The sequence below is a fragment of the Pan paniscus genome, chromosome 4, assembly GCF_029289425.2.
Source record: "Pan paniscus chromosome 4, NHGRI_mPanPan1-v2.0_pri, whole genome shotgun sequence".
Lineage (NCBI taxonomy): Eukaryota > Metazoa > Chordata > Mammalia > Primates > Hominidae > Pan > Pan paniscus.
The window spans coordinates 141,337,255-141,365,096 of NC_073253.2; the positions used below are offsets into that span (position 1 = coordinate 141,337,255).

A 27,842-nucleotide genomic window follows, 5' to 3' on the forward strand; every position below is an offset into this window, starting at 1 on the left:
AAATTAGCCAGGTGTGTTTGTGCATGCCTGTAATCCCAGCTACTCAGGAGGCTGAGACAGGAGAATTGCTTGAAGGCAAGATGGCGCCACTGCACTCCAGCCTGGGTGACAGAGCCAAGACTCCGTCTCAAAAAATAAACAAACAAGAAAACTCACCTCTAGATCTGCTTTATATGGCTGGACTAGAATAGCAAATTCAGACAAATGATAAAGTCATCAACAGGGAAATGTGTAAAGAAAGAAGAACAGTAGAGACAGTAGGGGGGAAATCATTTATTTTCATACCATTTCAGTAAAAACTTAGGAAAAAGCAATTGTTCCACTGAGAGGTTTGAGAGGAGGGTGTTGGGGAGTAAGGAGGAGGAGTTATCTTGCTGTCAAACCAGGGTGTCCTTAGTCATTGGGACTGCATAGATTTCATAGACTTGGGAGGTCCTCATCTTGAGTTCCCGGGCCACCTGGCAGATGGAAAAAGGCCAACAGCAGTGCACCGCCAGCCAGTCTTCACACAGTGTGCCCTAGGGCAAGACCAGAATCTGTTCTGTTGTAGTCACACAGGCTCATTTTTCTTCCCCAGGGACCTGTACAATGTTACCTCCTGGCCCTTCAACCACAGCTTCCAAGGTTCACCAACATCCTTAAGCCAATGCCCAGGGACACTAAGTTGCATAAGTGCCAAGCAGCTGAATTGCTAATCAATACCGCGATTCAGAGCGCTGCCCTTAGGACCTCTGATATGGGCCTTTATAACTGAACCACTGATTTCTCTATCAATTTCTTGGTTCTTTCTCTTAGAACCTAATATTTATAATTATTTATTTCTTTGGAGTAGGTAATAAGTGAACGTGGCCTAAAATTTCAGTGTAAGAAGGGATAGGAAGCAAAAAGTAAATCCCTCTCTCCAGCTGTCCCCAGCCATCCAGTTGCCTGCCTGGAAGTAATCATTGTTACCAGTTTCTTGTAACCACTTCCAGATACATTCTATGTCTACATAAACATATACATATATAGTCTTTTAAAATAGTTCCATACTTCTGTGCCTTACTTTTTTTTTTTTCCACTTAAAAATACATCAGTCTGGGCCAGGCATGGTGGCTCACACCTGTAATCGCAGCACTTTGGGAGCCCAAGGTGGGCAGATCACTTGAGGGCAGGACTTTGAGAACAGCCTGGCCAACATGGCAAAACCCCATCTCTACTAAAATAATATGGTATTTTAGTTAACTTACATTTCCTGGTAAAGAATAAAATTTTTAAATGTATTTCCTTTCTCAAAGTTTCCCACTAAGCATGGTATGTTTCAACATCCTCACCCACCCTTCTTTTATTTGGAAAATCACAGGTTTGGAAGGCATCTAGGTTTTCATACAGATTCGGGTTCACATATACCTTCAAACACACTTACCTGTATTTTATGTCTCTCCCTGGTGCCAATTCTCAGTGCAAAGGTGGACCCAGGTAACAACGGCCAACAAAGACACTCTCCATAATGCCTGGCGATGTCACACTCAAGACACATAGGACAGAATAGACCACAGAAACCTGTCAATAACCACATCCAAAAAAGCCAAGGTTCTCAGATTTCTTGGAGCAACTTCACATCTCAAAGAATATTTACAACATTATGCCACCAGTTTAATGCTGCACTGTCTCCCTGCTATCAGACTGAGAATAAATAACCAATTCCCAAAACTCATTGTATGAAAATTGCCATAACTGAGCCACATCAAAATTGCCTTCTTTTGTTAAACACTGGCAAAGATGAAATTCTGTTAGCGTTGACTATGGTAATTGTTTTGTTCCTGTTAAGAGAAAAAGCATCAAATAATTTTTTTACAGTTGAATCATAACTGTTGCTTTCATTATGTTCATCTATCTAATTTTAATATTTAAAATAAACATGGTATACAGGATATTTTTGAATAACAGACATCTATTTCTATAAGTGTAATTGAAAGGTCTTTTATAGTACACTGATTCTGCCTCCTATTCTTATCAGGGCTTTATTCTATTTCTCAGACCAAGTTATTCAAATTTATGTTAGTGTCTTGGAGCCACTGACATCTGCCAGTTTTAATCTGCAAATTATTAGGGGCTTGGTTCCTTGAACATCAACTGTAAACAATTTGTCATTTATTAGTTCACTCATCTTTACTGATATTGTTTTCTACATATTCTGCATGAACCTTCCAACACAGAGGTTCTATTCTAAATATGTTTTGGGTCACAGACCATTTTGAGAGTACAATGATAGCTATGAACTCAGTCCACAAGGGAAAAGAAAACTACACGCATATAGACATGCAAAATTGTGCATTCAATTTCACGGAGTTCATGTATCCATTGAAAATTATTAACAGACCACAGGTTAAGAACCCCTGATATACAGTTAAGATGTTATGTCATCTAGCATCATAAAAGATGACAACTCTGATGAATGCAAATAATTAGGACTGTGAAACAGCAAAAATTCCAAGCTAACCATAATCTCTGAAAATTTTTTTTAAAAATATTTTATGGAGGCATAATTTATATATAAGAAAATGCACAGGCCATCAGTATTCTGTGGGATGAGTGTCAACAATCACATACACCCAAGTAACCAAATGTGTGGAACATTGCTCTCACCTCAGAGCTCCTGTGTCCTTTTCCAATCAATCCCAGCCCTCTCGTTGCCCACTAGAGGCAACCATTGTTCCAGTATCTATTCTTATAGATGAGTTTTGCCTCTTCTTCAACTTCATATTAATGAAATCATGTTTGCTTTTGTATCTGGCTTCTTTCGTTCAACATCATGTTTTTGATGCATCTATGCTGTTGCGTGAATCTGTCTCTTTTTTTAGAGTTGAGCCATATTCCATTGTATGAATATTCCACAAATTGTTTCTCCATTCTCCCATTGATAAACATTTGATTATTTCATTTTTTTGCTATTATGAATTTGACTGCTATGAAGACTCATCTGTAAGTGTTTACACAGGCGTATGTTTTTATTTCATTTGGATGGATACCTGGAAGGGGAATTGCTAGGTTATGGGGTAGATATACGTTTAACTTTGCAAGAAATGACAGACAGTTCTCCAAAGTATTTGTACCATTTTAAACTCCCATCAGCAATGCATGAGAGTTATATTTTGTTTATTTATTTATGTATTGATTGATTTTGAGACAGGGTGTCGCTCTGTCACTCAGGCTGGGGTGCGGTGGCACGATCATGGCTCACTGCAGCCTCAACCTCCCAGGCTCAGATGATCCTCTCATCCTTTCATCTCAGCCTCCTGAGTAGTTGAGACTACAGGCATGCACCACCACATCCAGTGTATTAGTCTGTTCTCACATTGCTATAAAGAAATACCTGAGAATGGGTACTTTATAAAGAAAGGAGGTTTCATTGCCTTACAGTTTCGCAAGCTGTACAGTAAGCATAGCAGCTTCTGCTTCTGGGGAGGCCTCAGGAAACTTACAAACATGGTGGAAGGCTAAGGAGAAGCAGGCTTGTCTTACATGGCCAGGGAAAGAGGAAGAGAGCAAAGGCAGAGGTGCTACACACTTTTAAACAACCAGATCTCATAAGAACTTACTCACTATACAGTACCAAGGGGGGATGGATCCAATTGTGATTGGATCACAGGGGCAGCTTCTAATGGTTTGGCACCATCCCCCCTTGGTACCATAATCCCAGGCCCCATCTCCAACATGGGGGATTACAATCCTATGAGATTTGTGGGGACACAGATCCAAACCATATCACCTGGCTAACTTTTTTTCTTATCTTTTGTAGAGATGGGGTCTCCGTATGTTGCTCGAACTCCTGGGCTTAAGCAATCCTCCCATTTTGGCTTCCCAAAGTACTGGGATTACAAGCATGAACCACCACTTCTGGCCAAGAGTTCTGATTGCTCCACATCCTCACCAACATTTGCTATTGTCAGTCATTTTTATTTTAGTTACTCTTGTGAGTGTGAAGTAGTCACCATTGTCTTTTAGTGCACCAGACACGAAGGCTCACATACCATGACACCAGCACACTGAAGAACTTCCTGACAATGGTCTGTCTCTGGCTACCCCTTGTTCTCCCACAGTGAGCACTTCAAAGTCCCACTCCCAAATTCAGTGACAAAGAGGCAAAAAACTAGGAATTCTGTATCTTAGACTCTCCAAGGCTCCAGGACTCTGGACTTCAGCTTCAAATAGTGGATGAAGTAGCACAAGCATACAAAGGGCATGAGGGATGGGGGCAGAGAAGGAACATCTATTTCATCTATTTGGAAGTCTCAAGATAGTCACTCAATTAGTCACTCAATCATCTACTGTAGACATCTCTTGGCCCAAAGCAAACTCTGAATTCAGTCTCAAATAAGACTGGGATATTTCACCCTACATTTAAAAAGTAATCTCAAGTAGATCAGCAGGCCCCACCTAGCCTGGATACCTGGTATGAACAGGTTAGAGGACAGCAAATGGTCCAGTAAATTTACTGAGAGTACAGAGTACTCACACTGTATGCAACCTTGAATCAGGGGATTTTGAAATCAATGGCACATAAAAATCAATCAACTCTCACTTTATGAGTGGATTACAAAATAGTGTAAATCCCTGTAAATAAAAAAAATTAATCAAAACTTGCTTAATTGTAAAGCTGGCAAACTAAGTGACTAATAAATAGTGTTTACACAATTGCCGCAGCTGCACCACTTTAACTGATAAAGAGAAATGCCCACCATTCTCAATAAGTATATTGTACAGAAATTGTTTAAGTGCATTTGAACTCTTGCACCATATTTTTATGACTCATATGCTTTTTTAAAAAAACACATGCTTTTGTTTTTATTTTTAATCTTTTTTGTCATATAATCATGTTATCTAAGTGTTCATTAGGAGGTAGTACTAGATGCTGAAAGAAACATACCTCAAATTCAACTACTGTACTTTGAAGAAGAAATCAGATGTGATTTTTAAAAAACACTATGAAGGACAAATTTTTATTATATAATAGCTAATATTTATACAGAGTTCACTATGTACCAAGCCCTGTTAAACTCACTCTGCACTTATTAACTCATTTAATCTTTGCAACAATCCTATAGGTATTCTTCTTATCTCCATTTTACAGATGAGGATACTGAGGCCCAGAAGATTTGAGTAATTTGTCCAAATTCACACAATCATCAGTGAAAGGCAGAGGAGAGATTGAACTCAGGTAGTCTGGTCCCAAAGTCTGAACTACTATACATATTACTATATGTTCTCATGTTTTATGTATTTATCTATTATGCCACAGTAGTTGTGGATTGGTGTGCTAGACAGTAGACAGTATCCTATCACTACTTTACATTTATTCCTGTGGGGTAGTCTTAAGTCAGGCAACTTCTTCTTTTTTTTTTTTGAGATGAAGTCTTCCTCTGTCGCCCAGGCTGGAGTTCAATGGCACAACCTCAGCTCACTGCAACCTCCACCTCCTGGGTTCAAGAGATTCTCCTGCCTCAGCCTCTCGAGTAGCTGGGAATACATGTGCCTGTCCCCATGCCCGGCTAATTTTTGTATTTTTAGTATAGACAGGGTTTCACCACGTTGGCCAGGCTGGTCTCAAACTCCTGACCTCAGGTGATCTGCCCGCTTCAGCCTCCAGAAGTGCTGGGATTACAGGCTGAGCCACAGTGCCCAGTCTCAACTTCTTTAAGGAAGATCCTTTCATCAAGTATTGCTGCTCTGTACTGTGAGGAATGCAGTGGGATATGGAAACACTGTCAGGTCACACCCCAAGAAGGGATGCACAAAATCAGGATGATGGGATCCTTTGTTCCAAAGACTCTCTAGGAAAAAACTTTGCAACACATATCACAGGCCAAGGGATAAGTATGTAGAATATATAAAGAACTCTTGGCCGGGCGCAGTGGCTCACGCCTGTAATCCCAACACTTTGAGAGGCCGAGTCGGGTAGATCATTTGAGGTCAGGAGTTTGAGACCAGCCTGGCCAACACGGTGAAACCCCATCTCCACAAAAAATACAAAAATTAGCCAGGTGGTAGTGGCGTGTGCCTGTAATCCCAGCTACTCAGGAGGTTGAGGTGGAAGAATCCCTTGAGCTTGAGAGGTGGAGGTTGCCATGAGCCGAGATCGGGCCACTGCTCTCCAGTCTGGGCAAAGGAATGAGACCGTCTCAAAAAAAAAAAAAAAAAAAAACTCCTGCAAATCAACATATAGAAGATTAAACAAAAGAAGAAAATGGGCATAGGATATGGGCAGGTAATCCACTGAAGAGCAAATACAAATGGCCAGTAATGAAGGCAAAAAGTTGCTCAATGTCATTGGAAATGAATATTAAGACATCCAGAAACTACTTATTATCCATGATAATGCCAATTTTTAAAAATTTGTCAGGCCGGGCGCAGTAGCTCACACCTGTAATCCCAGCACTTTAGGAGGCTGAGGAGGGCAGATCACCTGAGGTCAGGAGTTCAAGACCAGCCTGCCCAACATGGCGAAACCCCGTCTCTGCTAAAAATACAAAAAATTAGCCGGGCGTGGTGGCAGGTGTCTGTAATCCCAGCTACTCGGGAGGCTGAGGCTGGAGAATTGCTTGAACCCAGGAGGCGGAGGTTGCAGTGAGCAGAGATCGCACCACTGCACTCCAGCCCGAGCAACAAGAGCAAAACTCTGTCTCAAAAAAAAAAAAATTGTTAATATGATATATTGTGGGGAGTCATGAAGAAATAAGTACTCCACAGACAGATGGAAGTAGAAATTAGCACAGCCACTTTGGAAGTCAATTTTGCTGAATCTATGACAATGTTACATCATCTAGGACCTAGTGATTCCACTTATCAGTGTCCACCCTGGATCAATGCTTATACATGCTCATAAAGAGCAGGTACAAGAATAGTCACTGCAGCATTACTTGTAACTTTAAATTTGAAACAACATGAATGTATATTAATAGGCTGAAGTACAAATAAACTATAATGGTATAACTATACATACTGTGGAATACAAAAGATCAATTAAGAACCAACAGAGTTAAATCTCTAAGACAAATTTTGAGTTTAAAAAAATCAAACTGCATAATGATATGCACAGCATAATACATAATACCATTTATATTATAAATATAGAGAAATATAGAGAAAAAGATCAGGAAGGAAACTCTCTAAAATTTCAACACTTTGGGAGGCCAAGGCAGGAGGATCACTTGAGGCCAGGAGTTTGAGACCAGCCTGGGAAACATAGCGAGACTCCATCTCTACAAAAAAAAAATTAAAAAATTAGCCAGGCATGGTGGCATGCACCAGTAGTCCTAGCCACTCTAGAGGCTGAGGCAAGAGGATCACTTGAACCTAGGAGTCCGCGGTTACAATGAGCTGTAATCATGCCACTGTACTTCAGCCTGGGCAACAAGTAAGACCCTACCTCTATAAATAAATAAATACAATTAAAAGAAGGGACATGATTCCTTTTTCTGTAATGTTTCATTTTTTGCAAGGTAAATGTACTGTTACTAGTGAAAAAAATGTTGTCTTTTTTTTTTTAAGAAGCTCAGGTTCAAAAGGGATAAATTTAGCTTCTTCCTCTTACACCTAAAGGCCTGGTGGTTATGTAAGCACCCACAGTATAAATGATTCAGGTCTGTTCTCTGAGATGGGTTCCACCAGCATGTGTGGAATGTTGCTCATTATTCATCCTTCTAACTCATAGGAGAGTCAAGAGAAAGAAAAGAAACCTACACAAAACCAGAGTGTGGAGCCCCAGAGAGTAGAAGTAGGAAAGGTGGGTGGAAATTGCAGCAAGGCACATTTCAGATCAATTATTGCAAAAGAGGCAGAACTTTCTAACAATGAGATGCTCAGAAAAGAAATGGGTCATATTCATACATTGCTGGTGGGAGTGTAAATTAGTACAACTTCCAAATGGAAAGCCATTTGGCAACATCTATCAATATTTAAAATAGCACATACTATTTGACCAGCAGGTTTACTCTTTAGTGGTTATCCAACAGATATACTCACACACATGCAAAATGACATCTGTGCAGCGATATTCATATAGCAGTGGTTTGAATGGCAAAGTCTGGAAACCATATAAAGGTCCATCAATGGAGATTTTCAGATAAATAAGCTATGGTACATTCATACAATGGAATCTTTGCAGATTTTTTTTTTCTTTTTTGAGACAGAGTCTCATTCTGTCACCCAGGCTGAAGTGCAGTAGCATGATCTCAGCTGACTGCAACTTCCACCTCCCGGGTTCAAGCGATTCTCCTGCTTCAGCATCCCAGGCAGCTGGGATTACAGGAGCCCGCCACCACGCCTAATTTTTGTATTTTTAGTAGAGACGGGGTTTCACCATGTTGGCCAGGCTGGTCTCAAACTCCTGACCTTGTGATCTGCCCGCCTTGGCCTCCCAAAGTGCTGGGATTACAGGCGAGAGCCACCACACCCAGCCGAATTTGCCAAATTTTAAGAAATTAGCTCCAGATATGTTGATATGGTCTGATCACCTAGATATGTTTTTTTTTCCTTTTATACTTCTTTCAGAAGAATGTGATGTGAGATATATTATTAAATTAAAATAAGCCAAAGGTACTAGACAGTATGTGTTTACAGTGCTACCACTTGTATAAATTACACACACACACACATATAAGCAAAACATCTAGAAGGATAGATACCAAAATATTAACAATATTTATCTCCAAGAGCTGGGATTACAGGATGCTGTTTTTTTCTTTTATAGTTTTTTGCATTTTTCTTTTTTATAATTATTATATAATACTTTTATAATTAAACATCTATTTTAAGTTTTTAGATTTCTATATCTGTATAAGTATATAGACTATATCTGGACTCAAGTAAAGGTATTTGACTCTGAAGAGAAAAACCAGGTGGATAGAGAGCAAGGATGGAGTACTACTTGCTTTTCATATACAAAAAAGGTAGGTACTTTTGAATTCTGCATTATGTGCATGGCAGTCGTCACAAAATAATTTTTTAAGGTGCTGAACTGGGTCCAAAGGAAATGAGCCCTCCTCCCTGGAAGTGCTCAGAAAGTCGAGGCTGTCGGGTCTTTGCCATGCACGTTGCAGAGGGGATTTACGCAAACAGATGGGGGACCAGACAAGCTGACTCGCAATATCCCTTCTAACTCTGAGGCTCTGAGTTTTTCAATTAAATTTGACAAAGAAGCAAATGAGAATACAAGTTAAAATTCATTTATGTGTTATTCAGCAGATACGTTTAAGTGCCTCCTATGGTCTAAGTGCTCTGCTGGGCGTCAGAGCATTGAACAAGAAAACTGGTCCCTGCTTCAGGGAGTCTACAGGTTACCTGAGATGCAGTGTGGGGACATGAATCCCAGTCCAATGCCTTCTCATGCCTCCTTCCTTTTCCAGAAAACCAGGGAAAATTCTGGCTTGCTTTCTTCTTCCTACCTTGGGTATCTACTAGTTCCTAGTACACATCAGTCTCTTTACTGCCTGGTGCTTACAATGCTCACTACAGGGAAGCTGGTTGAGTGGCTCTTTCCTATCTTTCAGGTAACAGCTGAAGTCAGCTCCTCAGAGAGACTGTCCTTTACCCCATTCTCCTATAATTTCCTTTCATAACACTCTGTTTAATTTCTTCATGGCATTTATCACAACTGCAATTATTTTGTTTATAGATTTTTGTTGTTGTTGTTGTTTTGTTTTGTTTTGAGACAGTTTCGCTCTGTCGCCCACGCTGGAGTGCAGTCGTGCAATCTCGACTCACTGCATCCTCTGCCTCCTGGGTTCAAGAGATTCTCCTGCCTCAGCCTCCGGTGTAGCTGGGATTACAGGCATGTACCACCATGCCCAGCTAATTTTGTATTTTCAGTAGAGATGGGGTTTCACCATGTTGGCTATGGTTGGTCTCAAACTTCTGACAGGTAATCTGCCCACCTCGGCCTCCCAAAGTGCTGGGATTACAGGTGTGAAGCCACCGCACCCGGCCTATAGATTTGTTTATTATCCATCTCCTCTAAGACACTGTCTCTGACCTATTCACTAATATGTCTATATCACCTACCTTGTGCCTATACATGGGAAGAAACTCAGTAAACATGGTTGAATCATGAGCTGAATTATGAGTTGATTACACCTTCCACATAAACCTTCTCTGAGGCCACATCACAAACATTCCCAAAGCTGGATTGCCCAGTCTTTCACTCACAATGCCACTTAGCAGCCACTTACTTCACCTCAGTTTAATCTTCACATCTGAGCTCTCAGCTACCCTGTCTTCAAAGGACACAGAGACACCCATTTGCTAATCCCAGTGCAGTGTGAATTCAGATGAAAGCACAGAGGTGGGAAGAAAGAGGCACTTAAAATACATAATTACAATAAAATTAAGAAGCAAAATGTCAAAAAGAAATGGAAATCACTGCTGTTCATAATGTACCCTTTGCTTAATGGATGACAAATTGTAGCAATAATTCTCAGCGTTTGATGGAAAAATGTCCCAGGATGGGAATCTGGCATGGAACAGTCATGAGAAGAAGCTCTCCCTTTGTTCCCAAGTCTGTCAAAACAATGGACACAGTGATTTACTCTAAATAAAACTTTGTGGATAAAACAATCCCCAATTAAAAGTCTTTCTAAACAAGGAGTGGAAGAAATCCAAGACTCGTAGCACTCACACTCCAGCAGCATTCTCAGAATTACAGTGCAGATAATGAGTGTACACAGTAATATATTACCTTTAAGTTTTCTTCTAAGACAATTAATTTAAAACACTATGAGCAGTCACAACATGGAAACACGACTAGGGAACAAAAATTACAACACAACATTCGAGATCACCTTGAACCCTATCCATGGCCTTTCGTTCAGAATTCATGCCAATTGTAAAGAATATTGTATTTCTCCCCATATCCTTTTTCCTCCCCTTGTCACTAGAATGGGCTCTCAAGTGGACAACCAGGGAATCCTCAGGAAGTGTGGTTGGTGTCCTGAGCGTTGATGCGGGTTGAGAGCAGAGGTGAGCAGTGAAGTAATGCTTAAGGCAAACAGCATGGCTGAGGAGTGAGAATTCCTTGACCAGCTTTTCTAGGTGCTCTTAGGATTATGTAGAAATCATTCTGCAGCATCTAATATAAGCCTTCTGACTCATCTACTCTTTGCTCTCAACATGCTGAAGGATAATTTTTTTTTAAATAACAGTAGTATTAATAGCTAAGATTTACTAAGTGCATTGTAATGATATTTTTTTGAATTTTCCTGGTAACTGCACCCCAATAGTAAATTTAGGAAATTATCCCTTCCTTATTATGCACCATATTGGTAGGACTATCATTCAGAGAACCGTGGCCTGGTCAAGAAGTAGGCACATGATACAAGCTGAGCAAATTGAGCTGCTTCCACTGAAACATCAATTCTCAGATGGGGATAACACAAGGATAAAAACATTTAAAGCTGATTGGACTGTCAGCTAGCACCTAATAACAGTGCGTCTTGTCCCTTTCTGGGCTTGGCTTTTACCTGGCTCATTGATTCCGGGAGCTATCCCATGGCCTTCTAATGAAATTCAATGTTGGCTTATATATTCGTTTCCTAGGGCTGCCATAGAAAAATACCACAAACTGGGTGGCTTAAAACAACAGGAATTATTTTCTCATGGGAGAATTCTGGAGGTTAGAGGTGTGAAACCAAAGTGTTGGCAGAGTTGGTTCCTTTTGGGGGGTCCGAGGGAAAAATTTGTTCCCTGTCTCTTTCCTGGCTTCTGGGGGTTGCTGGCAATCGTTGGTGCTCCTTGGCTTGCAGATGTGTCACTCCAGTCTCTGCTTCTGTCTTCACATGGCCTTCTCCTTTGTGTGTCTGTGTCCAAATCTCTCTCTTCTTATAAATAAGGATTGACTTTATTTTAATTTGACTACATTGTAAAGACTCTATTTCCAAATGAAGTCACATTCAGAGGTTCCAGGTGAACATGGATTTTAAAGTGACACTACTCAACCTAGTATAGTTTGCAACCCTAAATCCCTAACTGATCCAGTTATGCCCAAACCAGTGTTAAGAGTGGGTTCTATACATCTTCTGTTTTCATCTTTACAGTAAACCTTGAGGTAGGCACCTTTATTATCTTCATTTTAGAGGTGGAAAAATGAAGACCCAAAGGACTTGTTCAACGTTACATGGCCAGTAAGAGCCAGAGTTAGGATTCAAGGTGTATATGTGATATGAACCTGTTCTCCTAACCACTACACCATATTCCAGGCTTTGCCCTAGTTAAAAGTGCACTGAAGTTCCCCCAACCCCCAACCATAAGCTATGAAAGGAAAATGGTCCACTTATTATTCTGGGGCCAGATCTGCACATTCATGCATGGCTACTCTAGCTCTCTGTACCTTAGTACTGGGTGACTACCAAAGTCATGAAAAGAGCAGAGAATCAGGAAGAATTCTGAGAGAACCAGAGAACAGCTTCCATAATTGTCTGGTCAGAAATCCACATGGGTAGCCGCGACAGGAAGAGACTTGCCAAACTATGGGTCACGGGGAAGACTCTCAGCTGAATGAGGACTTGCTCAGAGTTCTCTGGTTGATATGTCCTGTGAGGCATTAGGACAAATTCAGATCTTCCTAAAAGGCTGATATATCCTTCAAAAATATTTTACCCAGGGTCTGTTGGATTTGGAACTTAAGAGACTAACCGTCATCCATCACACATACCCTCCCTCCTCCCAGAGAGACTCTGTGATCCAATTGCTCCCTAGGGCAAGACCATCAGGTCCTGGAAGGGGATCCTGACATGTGGTACCAAAGATGGGTCAGAATGTCCTCAGGTAAAAATAGAATCAATGAGCTTTGAACTCTAAGCCCAGGGGAGAATCATGTAGCCAGAAGACAGTGTTATTTGCCCCTCTTTATAGCTGAAAAGTGTCAAACCAGTGTCTGAAAAGATTTCAATCAAGGAAGGGAGTTTCTTTTTGTGATTGTTCTTGTTGATAGGAGTACTACATATTCTTCCAAGACAATTGAAAAAAGAAAAGCAAAAAGGAAATAAACACTATCCATTAACCTACCATCTGGAAACATCTGCTATAAATATTTGTATTTGTATTCTTCCAGACATTTAAGAAATGTTTTCCTCTCTCCAAAAACACGGTATCTACTGTGCACAGTTTTGCAATGTGTTTCTTTAACGTAAAAATGTATCCAAATCATCTTTTCATCTCATTAAATATTATTCTACAATATGACTTTTCGTGGCTGTATAATAATTCATTGTGTGGATTCCTCTTGTTGAACATTTAAGTTGTTCCAGGTTTCTGCTGTAATAACTAATGCTGCAAAATTTAATGTTCCTGCTAAATCTTTGCACATGATTTATTTCCTTAAACTCCTAAAAATGTAATTACTGGGTCAAAAGCTATGCAACAGCTGAGGTTCTTTCTATATGGATTGCTAAACCATCCCCCAGAAGAGTTGTACCAATTTACACTCCCACCAGCAGTGGATAAGAAAGCTCATTTTGTGCACTTTGCCAATAGTGGAGTCTGTCATTTAGAAATCTTTGAAGGCACCACTTATTCTATAAAACATCCATATCTCTGAAAAGCAAGATTTTTCCAGACAAGGAGTACATTTGAGTCACTGAAAGATTAGTCCAGTTATTCTGAAAACATTTAATTTCTGTCCTTGTGCCTGCTGTAGCTTTTCCACTCACTGATGTCCTGGAAAAGAAAATAGTAAGGAGGAACTTAAATAAGGAGGAAAAACTTACAAATTCTCCTATCTCTGCAGACACTGAAGAGACCGGTGCTCCAGCCCCCGCCAGTCTGGACAATTGCTGTGATTGTCGTCCTGCCACTGGCTCCCCGAACAGGCTGCTTCACCACAGCGCTGGCTGGTACGTGGCCCCTGGAGAGTCAAGGATGATGATTAACTTGGAAACAAAGGTGTTTCAGAACAATAACCATTAAGCCAAGTCAGAACCATAAAGAAGAGATAGGGACCCAATGATGCCAAGGGGCTCATAGCCCAAATCGACTTTGCCATCTCCCCCCCTCCTCCTCCTCCATCATACCTTCTCTTCTGGCTTTTTGCCTCATCTCTATTAATGGAATTATTGTTCTAAATCCTGACACGCAAATTCAAGCTCAATGTCCAGTCTACTTCCTCAGTGTTTCAAATAGTTAAATTCACAAATTTGGAATCGAGGCCTCAGTTCAAATCCAGACATTCCTGGAGGCTTGACCTTGGTTAAATGACTTTACCTCTTTGCTTTCCGTTGGTTCTGATGAAAAAACTACCTCATGAGATTATTGTGTCTATTGAAGGACATCTGATTCGTTTACTGTGCCCAGGGGATGTGTGACAAAGTAACTCTGAGTGAGCTGCATCCCAAGGATTTTGAACCTTTGCTGAAGTGATACTGAGAAGGAACTGGACTGAGTGGGCAGACTGAAACCTGGACTAGGCTGTTGAAGTTGACATGGGTATCATTTAAGTGAATTGCCCAGACTTCAGAATATGTCTTGATATCAAATTACTGTATGATTGACCTAGTGGTGCCACAAAGTATACTTTGGGTTGATTTTCCCAGAAAGGAATGAATATTCCTATCATCAATCATTCTGAATTAGAAAATGAAAACCTGGTGGCTGGGCTTCAAAAGCGAAGTAAGGAAAAACTTCTCTTTCTGAGGCTGAAAATCAGTTGTGCCTGAATTTCAACCATGGGGATGTCTGGAGTGATTTCCATAGTGAAGGGTAAGTTGCACTTGGCCTCATAGAAGGGGTGGGTCAAGAGTGGGGTAGAAGGGCCCTAGAATGAATCTGAGCCTGTGCAGTGTGGTAATTATTCTGTTTTGTGCTTCTCTTTCAGCAAGCCTCATTACGATTTTGCACCTGTTTTCTGATGTGCTATGAAGAATTAAAGAAAGAGCCTGCCTCATAGTTGAGACAAAATAAGAGACAGCAGCATTTCTTCCTATAACAGTTGCTGCAGTAGGGTGCGGAGGCTCATGCCTGTAATCTCAGCACTTTGGGAGCCCGAGGCGGGTGGATCATGAGGTCAGGAGTTCAAGACCGCCTGACCAACATGGTGAAACCCCATCTCTACTAAAAATACAAAAATTAGCTGGGCGTGGTGGCGTGCACTTGTAGTCACAGCTATTCAGGAGGCTGAGGCGGGAGAATCACTTGAACTCAGGAGGCAGAGGTTGCAGCGAGCTGAGATCGCGCCACTGCACTCCAGCCTGGGTGACAGAGCAAGACTCCGTCTCAAAAAAAAAAAAAAGTTGTTGCAGTAATAGTTGCCAAAATTCAGTAGCTGGGACACATGGCCTGGAGGCCAAAGCAGAACATTCCTAACTACCCTTAAGACAACATCCTGGGGGCATCTTGGAAACAGCTGTGGAGCCCATTACCTCTGATTTCTGGCAATAAAGCCAATGGAATTTCATGGTATTATAGTATAAGTTGCATTGTGGATCTTATTAAGATCCACATCTCTTTTTCATCCCACCAATATGGATCATGTCCACACCTTCCCAAAGATGATAGCACATTAGCTTGTTAAAAAAAGGAATTCCCAAGCCTTCCCTCAGACCAACCGCACAGGTTTCCAAGAATGAGGTACATAAATTAATATGAAAACAAGGCTTTCAGGTAATTTTTAAGCACTCATGCCATTCTGAAACCTGATACCAGTAGATTTGGACACTAGTGATGGTGACTGCAGTAGTCTCCCACTAGCTAGGTGGTGATGTCAATGCAAGAGAGATGGCAAAAAGTAGAAAAATAGGAGAATAAGAGGTAGGGATGTTTGGAACATATCCAGTCTCAATGTCAGTGAGAATCGAGACAATACTTAACAAACGGCTGGAAATGATGTACCAGAGCTTGGAAGAGAGGTTAGGGTTGGAAGCGACCTGTCTGGAGGTATGAAGTGGAACTATGAAATACCCCCAGCCCTTTTATCCATTAGGCATTGTAGACAGTTCTCATGGTCTAATGAGCTTTCCAGGAACCTACCATGGAAAAAAAAAATTGGCTCCAAAATATTAAAACTGCAAATAAATTAATGCTCAATTAAACACAAAAATCTAGCATTATGTCAATTTTATTAATTGCCAAATTTAGAATTCACAAATATTTAACATTTTGAAAATTTGTAAGTTCTCATTTTGCAAAAATTCCCAAATATGAATGGTTGCTAAGAAGCAGCAACTAGACATAAATGAGTTATTCATAGTCAAATAATCTCAAAAACAAAATTATAAAAATTATTTCAAGTATTGTACAGAAAAAAATATATATGGATATAACAAATGTATGGGTATATTTTAATATGTTTGTTATGATGTAAGTTAGGGCCCATTTCTGTAGACTGCATCGCATCCCCCAAAACGCATATATGTTGAAGTTCTAGCCCCCAGTGTGAATGTATTTGGAGACAGGGCACTTAGGAAGTAATGAAAGTTAAGTGAAGTTGTAGGGGTGAGATCCTGATTCAGTAAGTTTGGTGGCCTTAGGCCAGGCACAGCGGCTCATGCCTATAATCCCAGCACTTTGGGAGGCTAAGGCAGGTGGATTGCTTGAGCTCAGGAGCTCGAGACCAGCCTGAGCAACATGGTGAAATCCTATCTCAACTAAAAATACAAAAAGCCAGGCATGGTGGCACGCACCTGTGGTCTCAGCTACTTGGGAAGCTAAGGTAGAAGGATTGCTTGAGCCTGGGAGGAAGAGGCTGCAATGAGCCGAGATTGCACCACTGCATTCCAGCCTAGGCAACAGAGCAAGACCCTGTCTCAAAAAAAAAAAAAAAAAATAGGTGGCCTTATAAGAGAAATCGCTGTCTCTCTACATGCACGTACAGAGAAAGGCCACATGAGCACACTGCAAACCAGGAAGAAAGCCCTCGCCAGAGCCCAATTGGGCTGGCACTCTAATCTCAGACTTCCATTCTCCAGAACTGTGAGAAAATTATTTCTCTTGTTTAAGCCACACAGCCTATGATATTTTGCTACGGCAACTGGAACAGATTAAGACATCTTTGCTGATTTGAAATTGGCCCTGAAGAAACTACTATGTCTTATTTCCTCTGCCTCCATGTGTGCTCCCTGAGGTTGGGGGCATATGCTGTTCCTCCCTGTATACCCAGTATCCCGCACACTACCCTGAAACCTCATGGGTGCATGATAAGTATTTGTTGGACTGGACCAAATAGATTCACTTGTCTCTTCTGTTATATTTGAGTCCTCCTCAAGGCTAGCTACAAATTTATGTGAACTTTACTGTGTTTCATTCTCTAGTAAAGCCACAAGTCTTGGGCATGAATTGGTGAAATACAAGCAGAGGGTAGCCTAAAAGCTTTCTGCATTCCTCCATACAACAGCATTTACCTCTCAATGTGATGGCCACAAGCTGGGGCTTCCATCATTAGGCTAAGAGCTTCAATCGTCTTTTAGTAGAGGGATTTCTTAGGGCAGCCTAAGAATAGAATGTTTGCTTCTAACTCAGTATTATGTGCGTGACACCTTTTATTATAGCAAGGAATGCTGTATTCTATCCATTCCAAATCAAATAACTAACAGGATAGCTTTTCCTTAATGGAAAAAGAAAATGGTTTTTTTCTGTGTTTACCCTTTTTTTTTTTTTTTTGTCTTTTGTCTTTTTTTGAAACAGGGTCTTGCTCTGTCACCCAGGCTGGAGTTGAGCGGCATGATCACAGCTCTCTGCAACCTCGAACTCCTGGGCTCAAGAGATCCTCCTGCCTCAGCCTCTCAAGTAGCTGGGACCACAGGCACATGCCACCATGCCCAGCTAATTTTTTTTAATTTTTTGTAGAGATAGGGGTCTCGCTTTATTGCCTAGGCTGTTTGTCTAATTTTGAACTCAAGGATAGATTTGTTATTTATTTCCTTAATACCCTGAGTCTTCAGTTATTTTTATATTAAAATGTTTGAATTGACATACATTGGCTGAGACATTTCAGTTCAAAATGATTGCTCATGTGTTGTAATTGAAATAACAACCATAGCTAACTTTCACTGAGTACCTTCCATGTACCAGGATCTCAGTAGTTCATTAACAACTGAAAGATTATTCAGGGGCTGCTACAGGTATCAGACTCAAGTAGCTCCTGTAGCTTCCTAGACAGCTTTTCTATATATTACGCCCAGGGAATCTTCTGCTACCATGAAGAACAGGAATGAGTATGCAAACAGTGGATGAAGCTTATGGCCACAAAGCTCTGCTAAACCAGAGAAGATGCTCATTTACCTATCAAATTCCACAAGTTCTTCATTTAGTAGAAAAAGCAAAGATTTTCATTTCAGACACAAAAAAGTTCAAATAGTTACATTCTAGTTGTTTGATCTTAGAAAATACAACTTGTCACAACCCTCAGCTCTGGCCTCCTCCTCCATAAAATTGGATTTAAAATATCCTAGCTCCTCAGTTGCCAGAGTATTAAACAAGATCATGTACCTGACACGTAGTATGCATGAAGTCGATGTCCACTGTTATTATTCTAACTTCAGGATCCTGTGTATGCTCTAGGGCATTCTGTATACTTTTCTCAGAAACAAAGGAAGGAGAAAGGAGAACTGGACCAGGTTTTCAGTCGTCATATGTGCTACCCAAATGCCTTAAAATTCAGTCAGAGTGATGGCCAGGCACGGTGATGCACACCTATAATCCCAGCCACAAGGGAGACTGAGGTGACAGGATTGCTTAAATCCATGAGCAAGACTCCATCTCTTCTTTCTTTTTTTGAGACAGAGTTTTGCTCTTGTCGCCCAGGCTGGAGTGCAGTAGTGTGATCTTAGCTCACTGCAATCTCCGCCTCCAGGGTTCAATCAATTCTCCTGCCTCAGCCTCCCTAATAGCTGGGATTACAGGCATGCACCACCACGCCCAGCTAATTCTGTATTTTTAGTAAAGACAGGGTTTCACCATGTTGGCTAGGCTGGTCTCGAATTCCTGACTTCAGGTGATCTGCCCACCTCAGCCTCCCAAAGTGCTAAGATTACAGGTATGAGCCACTGCGCCCGGCCTCAGACACCATCTCTTAAAAAAAAAAGATTCAGTCTGGGTAACCAACCATTCCAGTTGGCCCAGGACCAAGGGTTTTCCCAGGATAGGGAAGTTTTAGTGCTAAAACCAGTACAGTTCCAGGCAAACCAAGATGGTTGGTGATCCTAACCCTCAGAAGCTGAGGGAGGCTTTAACTCAGGAGGCAGGAGGCTAACTCCTGTTAAAGTTTGATGGATGAGATACATACTTTTCCCTCTTTTTGACCTCACTCCATTCCTCTTCCTCTTCTAGCACAAGCCCTACCATGTCTCCCACATGCCTGGTTCTTCAGCCTAGGGTGTTACATGTCATTCTTCCGTTATCACACTTGGAGTATTGAGAAATCATTCTGCCTTGTACCTAAGCCTCCTTGATTATTTCAAACTCAGCTGAAGCCAAAACCCTTGAGTTTTCATTTCAAAAGGGTGGAAATGATTGGCAGTCTCTAAAAATAAAGTTCCACTTGGTCAGGGTTCAATATTTTAAGTTAAGAATAAAGAGATACCATTTCACCCAAGCCAGCCCTTTTCTTGTCACCAGCCAAGAAAGGCCAGAAGGAACAAATCAGTTGCCCTCTTTTCAAGTTTGCATGGAGAACAGATAGCAACCACTTTCTTCCCAAGCCCAGTTTTCTTTTCCCTGGCTCCTTATAAGTAGAGGTTGACTCGATAGTCCAACTAAAGAGCAAAAGCTAGGGGAAAAACTCATCCTATTCCCTACCTCAAGTTGGAAATAAAATGTTCATCTTCAGATGATATGGGTGACAACAGAGGTGAGTATATGTTGAGTAAGGAAAGATCCTCAGGACATCTGAAGAAGTTACTTCCAAACCAATTCATAGTGAGAAGTGTTTTCTTGTCCCTTGGGCTATCCCTTTTCCCTTTGGCAATAAGCTGGTTTCTAAACTTCGGATTAGTCCAAAGTGAAACATCTCTTGAAAGAATGTTCCCTTAATATTCTGGAACCTGAGGTCATAGCAGTGTAACTAACAGACATCTTTTTTCTTTAAAGACAGGTATACACCTAACTGTGGACACATTCATCTTACTAAACTGTAGGGAGATATTGCTGGAGTATAGAGTAAGTAGAAGAAGAAAAAGACTTATCTTTGGTGGAAAACTCTTTAAGAGATGCCTCTAGTAAACATTTATCTAGCTAAGTGCCACTTGACCGTTCCTTGGAAGATTCAGAAGGCTGAAAATTTCTGCCATGCCATGTGACTGAGAAGCAGCAGGGACCTCTCTTCATCCCCTGAACTGCTGGTCCAATTCAGCCAGATGATGCAAGTCCCATAGCCAACCCAAAAGCAGGAGCAAAAAAAGTCTTTCAGCGCAGGTATTGTATTTGAATCCATCTTATGAAAGGTGGTCTCCTCAAGTTTGAGCTATGGTAGATTGCCACAAGCCTCAAAGCCTTTTCAGAACTTCTAGAAATTCTCTGCTCTTCCATTAACTTCATTGCTAATGCCAGGAAAGTGGCATTTCTTTCCTACCCAGTCCAGACGGAATCTAGTAACCGAAGCAAGGCTTGCCTGGTGATGTCCTCACAACAGCTCTGAATCCTCGAGGTCTCAGGAGCCTCTGAATCATGCCTCTAGCACATGTCTTATGGAGGTGTGGACTCTAGAAATATTAGGAAATATCCTAAGACAAAAAATTAGGCAAAATTTCACGTTGAGGAAAGGGCTCTGCAATCATAATTTGACATTACATTAGAAAGACATCAGGAGAATACTGCCAATTATATCATATATTCTTTTCATCAGACCCATAGAGAATGGCTGTTTAGGGTTCTGAACTTCAAAGCATTTATTGAACCAGGTTGTTAGGAAAAGCCTATAATACCTTCCAAATCAAGATTCCTCAGACATAGCTTCATAACTGCCTGCAATCATGGGGTTCTGGGCAACTGTCATTGTCTTCTTAACAGTAAGGATGTACCCTACATTAAGGACAGGTATGTTTTTTCTGCTTACTACTCTATTCCAAGTGCTGACTACAGTGTCTGGCACATAAAAAGCATTTGTTGTTATTCAATAATTTGTTGAATAAATGTGCCCTACATGAAAATTCAGGTTTATAAGAATAACAGAAATTAAGAGGTGATTACTAGCTTTGCAAAAAAAAAAAAAAAAGATTTACAGTAAGATTCCTTTGAAGAGTAAACCACCATGGTACATATAAGCTATGACTCCATATTTTTACATTTCATTTGTGCCCAACTTTTCTAATCAAACGTCTATTGTATGAAGTGACTAATCCACATGCTACACAGCTTTTTCATTTAAAAATAAAATGAATAGAAAAGGCATGTGCTTTACAAAAGAATGCCAAATATTTATGAAAAGAAATAATAGCATTAGAATATCACCATTTTGCATAGCCCCAGCATAACAACATATCAGGAAGGAAATTCAGAAGCATTAAAACCATTAGATAAAAAAGATTAGGAACCAAATATTCTCAAGGTGCAAAAATATAACTATTCCACATATTTCTAATTGCAAAAGAGAAAATGTACCTTAACTATGAAAAATTCCAGAAGTACTCAAAATGCATATTTACATTGGAAAGTTCTGAAAGTGTAAGAAAAAAAAAGTACCCTTACAATAAAAGCTCTGGGTGTGATTTTAACAAATATGCCTTTACATCAGAAGGTCCTAGAAGTGATCAAAATGTATCTTTAACATTACCCTTCACCCTTCCTCCATGATTGTAGGTTCCTGAGGCCTCCCCAGCCATGCCTCCTGTATAGCCTGTGGAACTGAGTCAATTAAAACTCTCTTTTAAATAAATTACCCAGTCTCAGGTAGTTTTTTATAGCAGTATAAAAACACACTAGGCCAGATGCAGTGGCTCACACCTGTAATCCCAGCACTTTGGGAGGCTGAGACGGGCAGATCATCTGAGGTCAGGAGTTTCAGACCAGCCTGGCCAACATGGTGAAACCCCGTCTCTACTTAAAAATACAAAAATTAGCCAGGCGTGGTGGCAGGCACGTAATCCCAGCTACTCAGGAGGCTAAGGCAAGAGGATCGCTTGAAACTGGAAGGCGGAGGTTGCAGTGAGCCAAGATCATTCGACTGCACTCCAGTCTAGATGACAGAGCAAGACTCTGTCTCAAAAAAAAAAAAAGAAAAAAGAAAACACACTAATACAAGCTCTATGCACAGCAGAGGGCCATTACAAATCTTATTGATGCTGTAAATTTTGGGGTGAAGTATTTTCTACCTGACTGGGGTCCATATAAACTTCTCCTTTCTCTGACCTCCTAATGGCCCTGGTAACACTGGCCTTGGTCAAATACATTCCTGTTTTCCATGCACGAATTCTTTGTTGTCTAAGTGCAATGAAGATGGAGGCCAGGGCTCTAATTCAACTCTGCTGCTAATATATAGGATCTTGAGCCAGTGACTTTGACCTGTTTCTTCATGTGGCTTCCTTGCTATTCCTTCAGCACACCAGCTACATGCCCCTGCCTCAGAGCAAAAAATGCTTTTGACCACATACGTGCTAACAAAACTACATATGCATTTACCCTCAGACCCACAAGCCCACTTCTACAAATTTACTCTGAAGATATACCTCCACAAAAGTGAAATGACATTATTCATGAGGTTACTCACTATATCATTCCATACTCATTCTATAAAATATTAAAAACTTAGAAACAACCTCTATGTCCATCCATGGAGACTGGTTGAATAAACTAAGGTACACCTTTACAATAGTATTACATGAGCAAGGAAAGAAGAGGAGCAAAAGAGGAAGGAGGGAAGAAAAAGGAAGAGAAAAAAAGATTTTTTTCTTTTTCTTTTTTTTTTTGAGATGGAGTCTCGCTCTGTCGCCCAGGCTGGAGTGCAGTGGTGCGATCTCAGCTCACTGTAAGCTCCGCCTCCCTGGTTCACGCCATTTTCCTGCCTCAGCCTTCCGAGTAGCTGGGACTACAGGCACCCACCACCACGCCCGGCTAATTTCTTTTGTATTTTTAGTAGAGATGGGGTTTCACCATGTTAGCCAGGATGGTCTTGATCTCCTGACCTTGTGATCCACCTGCCTCGGCCTCCAAAAGTGCTGGGATTACAGGCGTGAGCCACCACACCTGGCAGATTTTTTTCTTTTTAAAGAGCATGATCACAGCTCACTGCAGTCTTCAACTCCTAGACTCAAGTGATCCACCTGCCTCAGCCTCCCAAGTAACTGGGACTACGGGTATGAACCACTACAACTGGCTAATTTGAAAAAAAAAATTTTTTTTTTAGAGACAGGGTCTCACTATATTGCCCAGGCTGGTCTTGAACTCTCCCACTCCAGCCTCCCAAGGGGCTGGGATTACAAGCACAAGCCACCACATCTGGCTGAATCATGTATTTTTACCTACTCAAAAATCAGATAAAAAGAAAAAGCAAACCATAAAACTGAATATAAAGAGAAATGAATGGCTTTAATTTTATATTAAAAGCACATACAAGAAAGAATCCAAGAAACATTTCTTGATTAAAGAAAAAAACCAGCCAGGCATGGTGGTGCATGCCTGCAGTTCCAGCTACTTGGGAAGCTGAGGCAGGAGGATCACTTAAGCCCAGGAGATCAAGGCTGCAGTGAGCTCTGATTGCATCACTACACTCTAGCCTGGACCACAGAGTGAGACTCTGTCATAAAAAAATAAAAAAATAAAAAAATAAAAAATAAGCAAGCAACCACATACAAAAAAGAATTCAGGAAATATTTAAATAGTGCTCTGACTATATCCCTTAGAGAGATATGTTCTAAGGACACAAAGAATTGCAAAACAAACAAAACCAAATACTGTACTTATTTATTGCTAACAGAATTGGATTGGCAATTCTGAAATTTTTAATAGACTAAATGAGTAAATATATTGAGGTTCTTGAGAACTAGAGTTCTCACTGTGTGAGAAGGGAAATACAATTGCAAAGGGGAAAAGATGAGAGAGAATTCAGTGGTATTAGATAAAACTATGATTTTAAAAAACACTACTGTATGTATTTCTTAGCTCTGTCTATTGGAAGGGCCTAAAAAACAATGTCCTAGTAGTGCCTGGATCTTGGTTTCTTAATAACACTCTCCATTAAAATGAAGCAAGGCTCTCTGGAGAAAAGACTGATTTCTAGTTCTGAAACAGAAAACACAAGGCAAGTTGGGAACTTCTTATGCCATTATACAAAGAAATGCCCCAAAATTAATGTGGAGTTATAAAAAGGACAAATATTGTGCTGCAGCCAGCTTGAATGGGGCTTCCACTGGTTAACTCAGAATTTGAGCGTTCAAAGAATAATGATGGTAATAGATTATAGCACATATGAAAAAAGAAATCCATCAGTCCACAGTGATTTTAAAAGAATGATGAAAGAACACTGGGGCCAGACACAGTGGTTCACACCTATAATCCCAGCACTTTGGGAGGCTCAGGCAGGCGGATCACCTGAGCTCAGGAGTTCAAGATCAGCCTGGGCAACATGGTGAAACCCCATTTCTATGAAAAACGCAAAAAACTTAGCCAGGCGCGGTGGCACACACCTGTGGTCCCAGCTACTAGGAAGGCTGAGGAGGGAGGATGGCTTGAACCTAGAAGGCAGAGGTTGCAATGTGCTGAGATTGCACCACTGCACTCCAGCCTGGGCGACAGAGCCAGACCCTGTCTCAAAAAAAAAAAAAAAAAGAAAGAAAGAAAGAAAAAGAAAAGAAAAAAAATTGGCAGCAAAAAGGAAACATCTTCTTCACAAAAGAATTATATCTAATAAATGTAAAAGAAATAATAATTTTATCATTTTTAAGAACTCACCATATTACAACCATCAATGCAATAACTGACAGCTTATCCACGAATGCTACCACTTCATGAAAGTTAGCTGATAAACAAATGTCTTAGTCCCTTCAGGCTGCTCTAACAAAATACCTTAAATTGGGTAATTTACAAACAACAGAAATGTATTGCTAGTTTTGGAGGCTAGGAAGTCCAAGAGGAAGGCACCAGCATATTCAACTTCTGGTGAGGGCCCATTCCTTATACCTGATGCCTTCTGTGTCCTCACATGGCATAAAGGCAACAGGACTCCCTCAAGCCTCTTTTATAAGAGCACTAATCCCATTTATGAGGAAGCCACCCTCACGACCTAATCACCTCCTACAGGCCCCACCTCTTAATACCAACACCGTGAAGATTAAGTTTCAACATATAAATTCTGGGGGGACATGAACATTCAGATCATAACAGCAGGATATTCATATAAGCCTCAAAGTATCAGCTCACAGACTACTTAATTACAAAAAGGAAGAGTAGCTTTTCAACTGAGAAATATGATGCTAATCAAACTTAGCATCACTAATAACGGAACAAATCCACAATATGTTAATCCTGACATGATGCAGTGGGAAATATCACCTATGTAGTAATCTTGCCAAGAATTTTAAATCTGATTACAACCATGAGAAAATACAGAAATCCAGATTGTAAGCATCATGCTAACGACCAGCTTGATGTCTTCAAAGATGTTACTGTCATGAAAGATCAAAAAAAGAACAGAGAAACTACCCTAGTTTAAAGGAGATTAACAGACATAACCACAAAATGTAATACTTGATCTTTGAATCCTGAGAGTTTTTCAAAGAACACATTATTGATGAGACATCGGGGAAGTTTTACTAGAAAAGCTTATTACCTAATATTATTGTATCATGTTAAATTTATTGGGCATAATAACAACACTGTGATTATATAGGAGAATGTCCAAGTTCTTAGGAGTTGTGTGATAACCTATGGGAAGATGAAGTGTCATGGTGTCTGTAACTTACTGTCAAATGGTTCTGAATTTTTAAAAAGTATTTTCTAAATACAATGTGTTATCCTGGATACGATCCCATAATAGTAAAAAAAACATTAGTAGAAAAATTGGTGAAATCCAAACAAAGTACACAATTTAGTTAATCATAATGTACTCATGTTAATTACTTAGTTTTAACAACTAAACCAAGGTTAAGTAAGATGTTAACAGGAGAAACTGGGTAAAAGATGTACAGGATCTCTCCATATTAAAGATGCAACTTTTATGTAAGTCCAAAACGATTCAAAAATTAAAAGTTTATTTTAAAAATACTTAGAGAGATAAAGTAAACATGACACAATATTAACAATTGGCAAATCTAGGTGACAAGCGCATGGATGTTTACTGGCCAATTCTTTCCACTTTTCTGTAGGCTTAAAATTTCTCGAAATGAAGTGTTAAAAGAAAATAAAACTACTGAATGTTAAAAGTAAAGGAATGGAAAAGATAGTCCGCATGGACATTAACCAAAAGATAGCTGGTGTTACTATATTGTTAGGCAAAGTGGTCTCTAGGCAAAAAATAAATTAATTAAAAATAAAGAGAAATGGCCGGGCGCAGTGGCTCACGCCTATAATCCCAGCACCTTGGGAGGCCAAGGCAGGTGGATCACGAGGTCAGGAGTTCGAGACCAGCCTGGCCAAAATGGTGAAACCCTGTCTCTACCAAAAATACAAAAATTGTGGGGGGGCGGGGGAGGGAATAGCATTAGGAGATATACCTAATGCTAAATGACAAGTTAATGGGTGCAGCACACCAGCATGGCACATGTATACTAACCTGCACATTGTGCACATGTATCCTAAAACTTAAAGTATAATAATAATAATAATAATAAAAAGAAAAAGAAAAAAATACAAAAATTAGCCGGGCGTGGTGGCAAGCGCCTGTAATCCCAGCTACTCAGGAGGCTGAGGCAGGAGAATCGCTTGAACCTGGGAGGCAGAGGTTGCAACGAGCCGAGATCGTGCCACTGCACTCCACCCTGGGCAAAAAAGAAACACTTTCTAACTAGAAAAAGTTCAACTTACCAGAAGGAATATAATCTGAATTTATATGTACCTAACAAAACAGCCTCAAAATATATAAAACAAAAACTGTCAGAATTATAACAAGATACAGGTAAATTTCATTGTCATGAGAGATTTTGGTATACCTCTCAAAAACAGAAAGAGAGAAAACAGTAAGGATATAGGTTTGAACAATTCAATCCACAACTCTGACCTAATGGACACATACAGTACTTTTACATTTACAGAATATATATTTTTTTCAAGCTCAAATGCAACATTTATAAAAACTGACATATACTGGGCCAGAAAGCTTATCTCTAGCGACCAGAGAAGGCAAAAGGCAGACCTCTGTGGTGCTGGCACTGTGCCATTCTTCAACTGTTTGGTGACTGTGCAGGTGTTTGCTTTATTAATAAATTCTTTTTTTGGAGGTGGGGAGAGAAAGGAAGTTCATTTTTTTTGTGTGTATATTATATATTTTTTGCTCACTTTTTGTGTATGTGCATTATATTTCAAAACTTAAAAAGAGTTAAAATCCTCTAGGAAGGCACTAACATAATAAGTTATATATAACATTATTATTATGCACCCAATTATATTATTGTTAATAATAGAATAAGTCCAGTGTAGCCTGTTTTTCCTTCAGCATTTCAACTAACTGCTGGTTCTTCTGTTGAGTACCAGATGAAGTAATGGGCTTATGCTCAGACGACTCCTTATACAAAACATTTGTATCTCTACACATAAGAAACATATTCAGCACAGCAAGAAGCTTATTCTAAGAGAGACACACAGAAATCGAGACTGAAAAAACAAAGGATCCATGAATCTCAACTCACACTTAATCCAAAACAGTACAGGTTCTTAAGATGAACACAATCACAATATCATTTTCCTTTCTCTTTTTTTTTTTTCTGGCCAAGCACACATAGTTTAATTTTCCTAAG

At 40.2% G+C, this 27,842-nt stretch overlaps 1 protein-coding gene across 1 annotated transcript; it reads right to left on the reverse strand.

The window, feature by feature from the left end:
* Positions 1–258: 258 nt before the first annotated feature.
* PLAC8L1 (PLAC8 like 1) lies at positions 259–27,818 on the reverse strand. Its single transcript, XM_003829087.5, has 4 exons — positions 19,759–27,818; positions 13,740–13,876; positions 1,406–1,542; positions 259–518 (listed from the first exon to the last, which is right to left on the reverse strand). Exons 1-4 carry the CDS (start codon positions 19,875–19,877, stop codon positions 378–380), a joined length of 534 nt encoding a protein of 177 aa, XP_003829135.2. The 5' UTR covers positions 19,878–27,818; the 3' UTR covers positions 259–377.
* Positions 27,819–27,842: the final 24 nt, after the last annotated feature.

What these genes read in the sequence shown, in the direction of transcription:
- PLAC8L1 (XM_003829087.5), bottom strand. Translation starts at nt 19,877, where the DNA reads ATGAATTGGTTTGGAAGTAACTTCTTCAGATGTCCTGAGGATCTTTCC. An exon ending in CATTTTATTTCCAACTTGAG is followed by an intron (nt 13,877 to 19,758) that starts GTAGGGAATAGG and finishes TTGACTCTCCAG; the next exon opens with GGGCCACGTACCAGCCAGCG. An exon ending in CTGCAGAGATAGGAGAATTT is followed by an intron (nt 1,543 to 13,739) that starts GTAAGTTTTTCC and finishes GGTTATTGACAG; the next exon opens with GTTTCTGTGGTCTATTCTGT.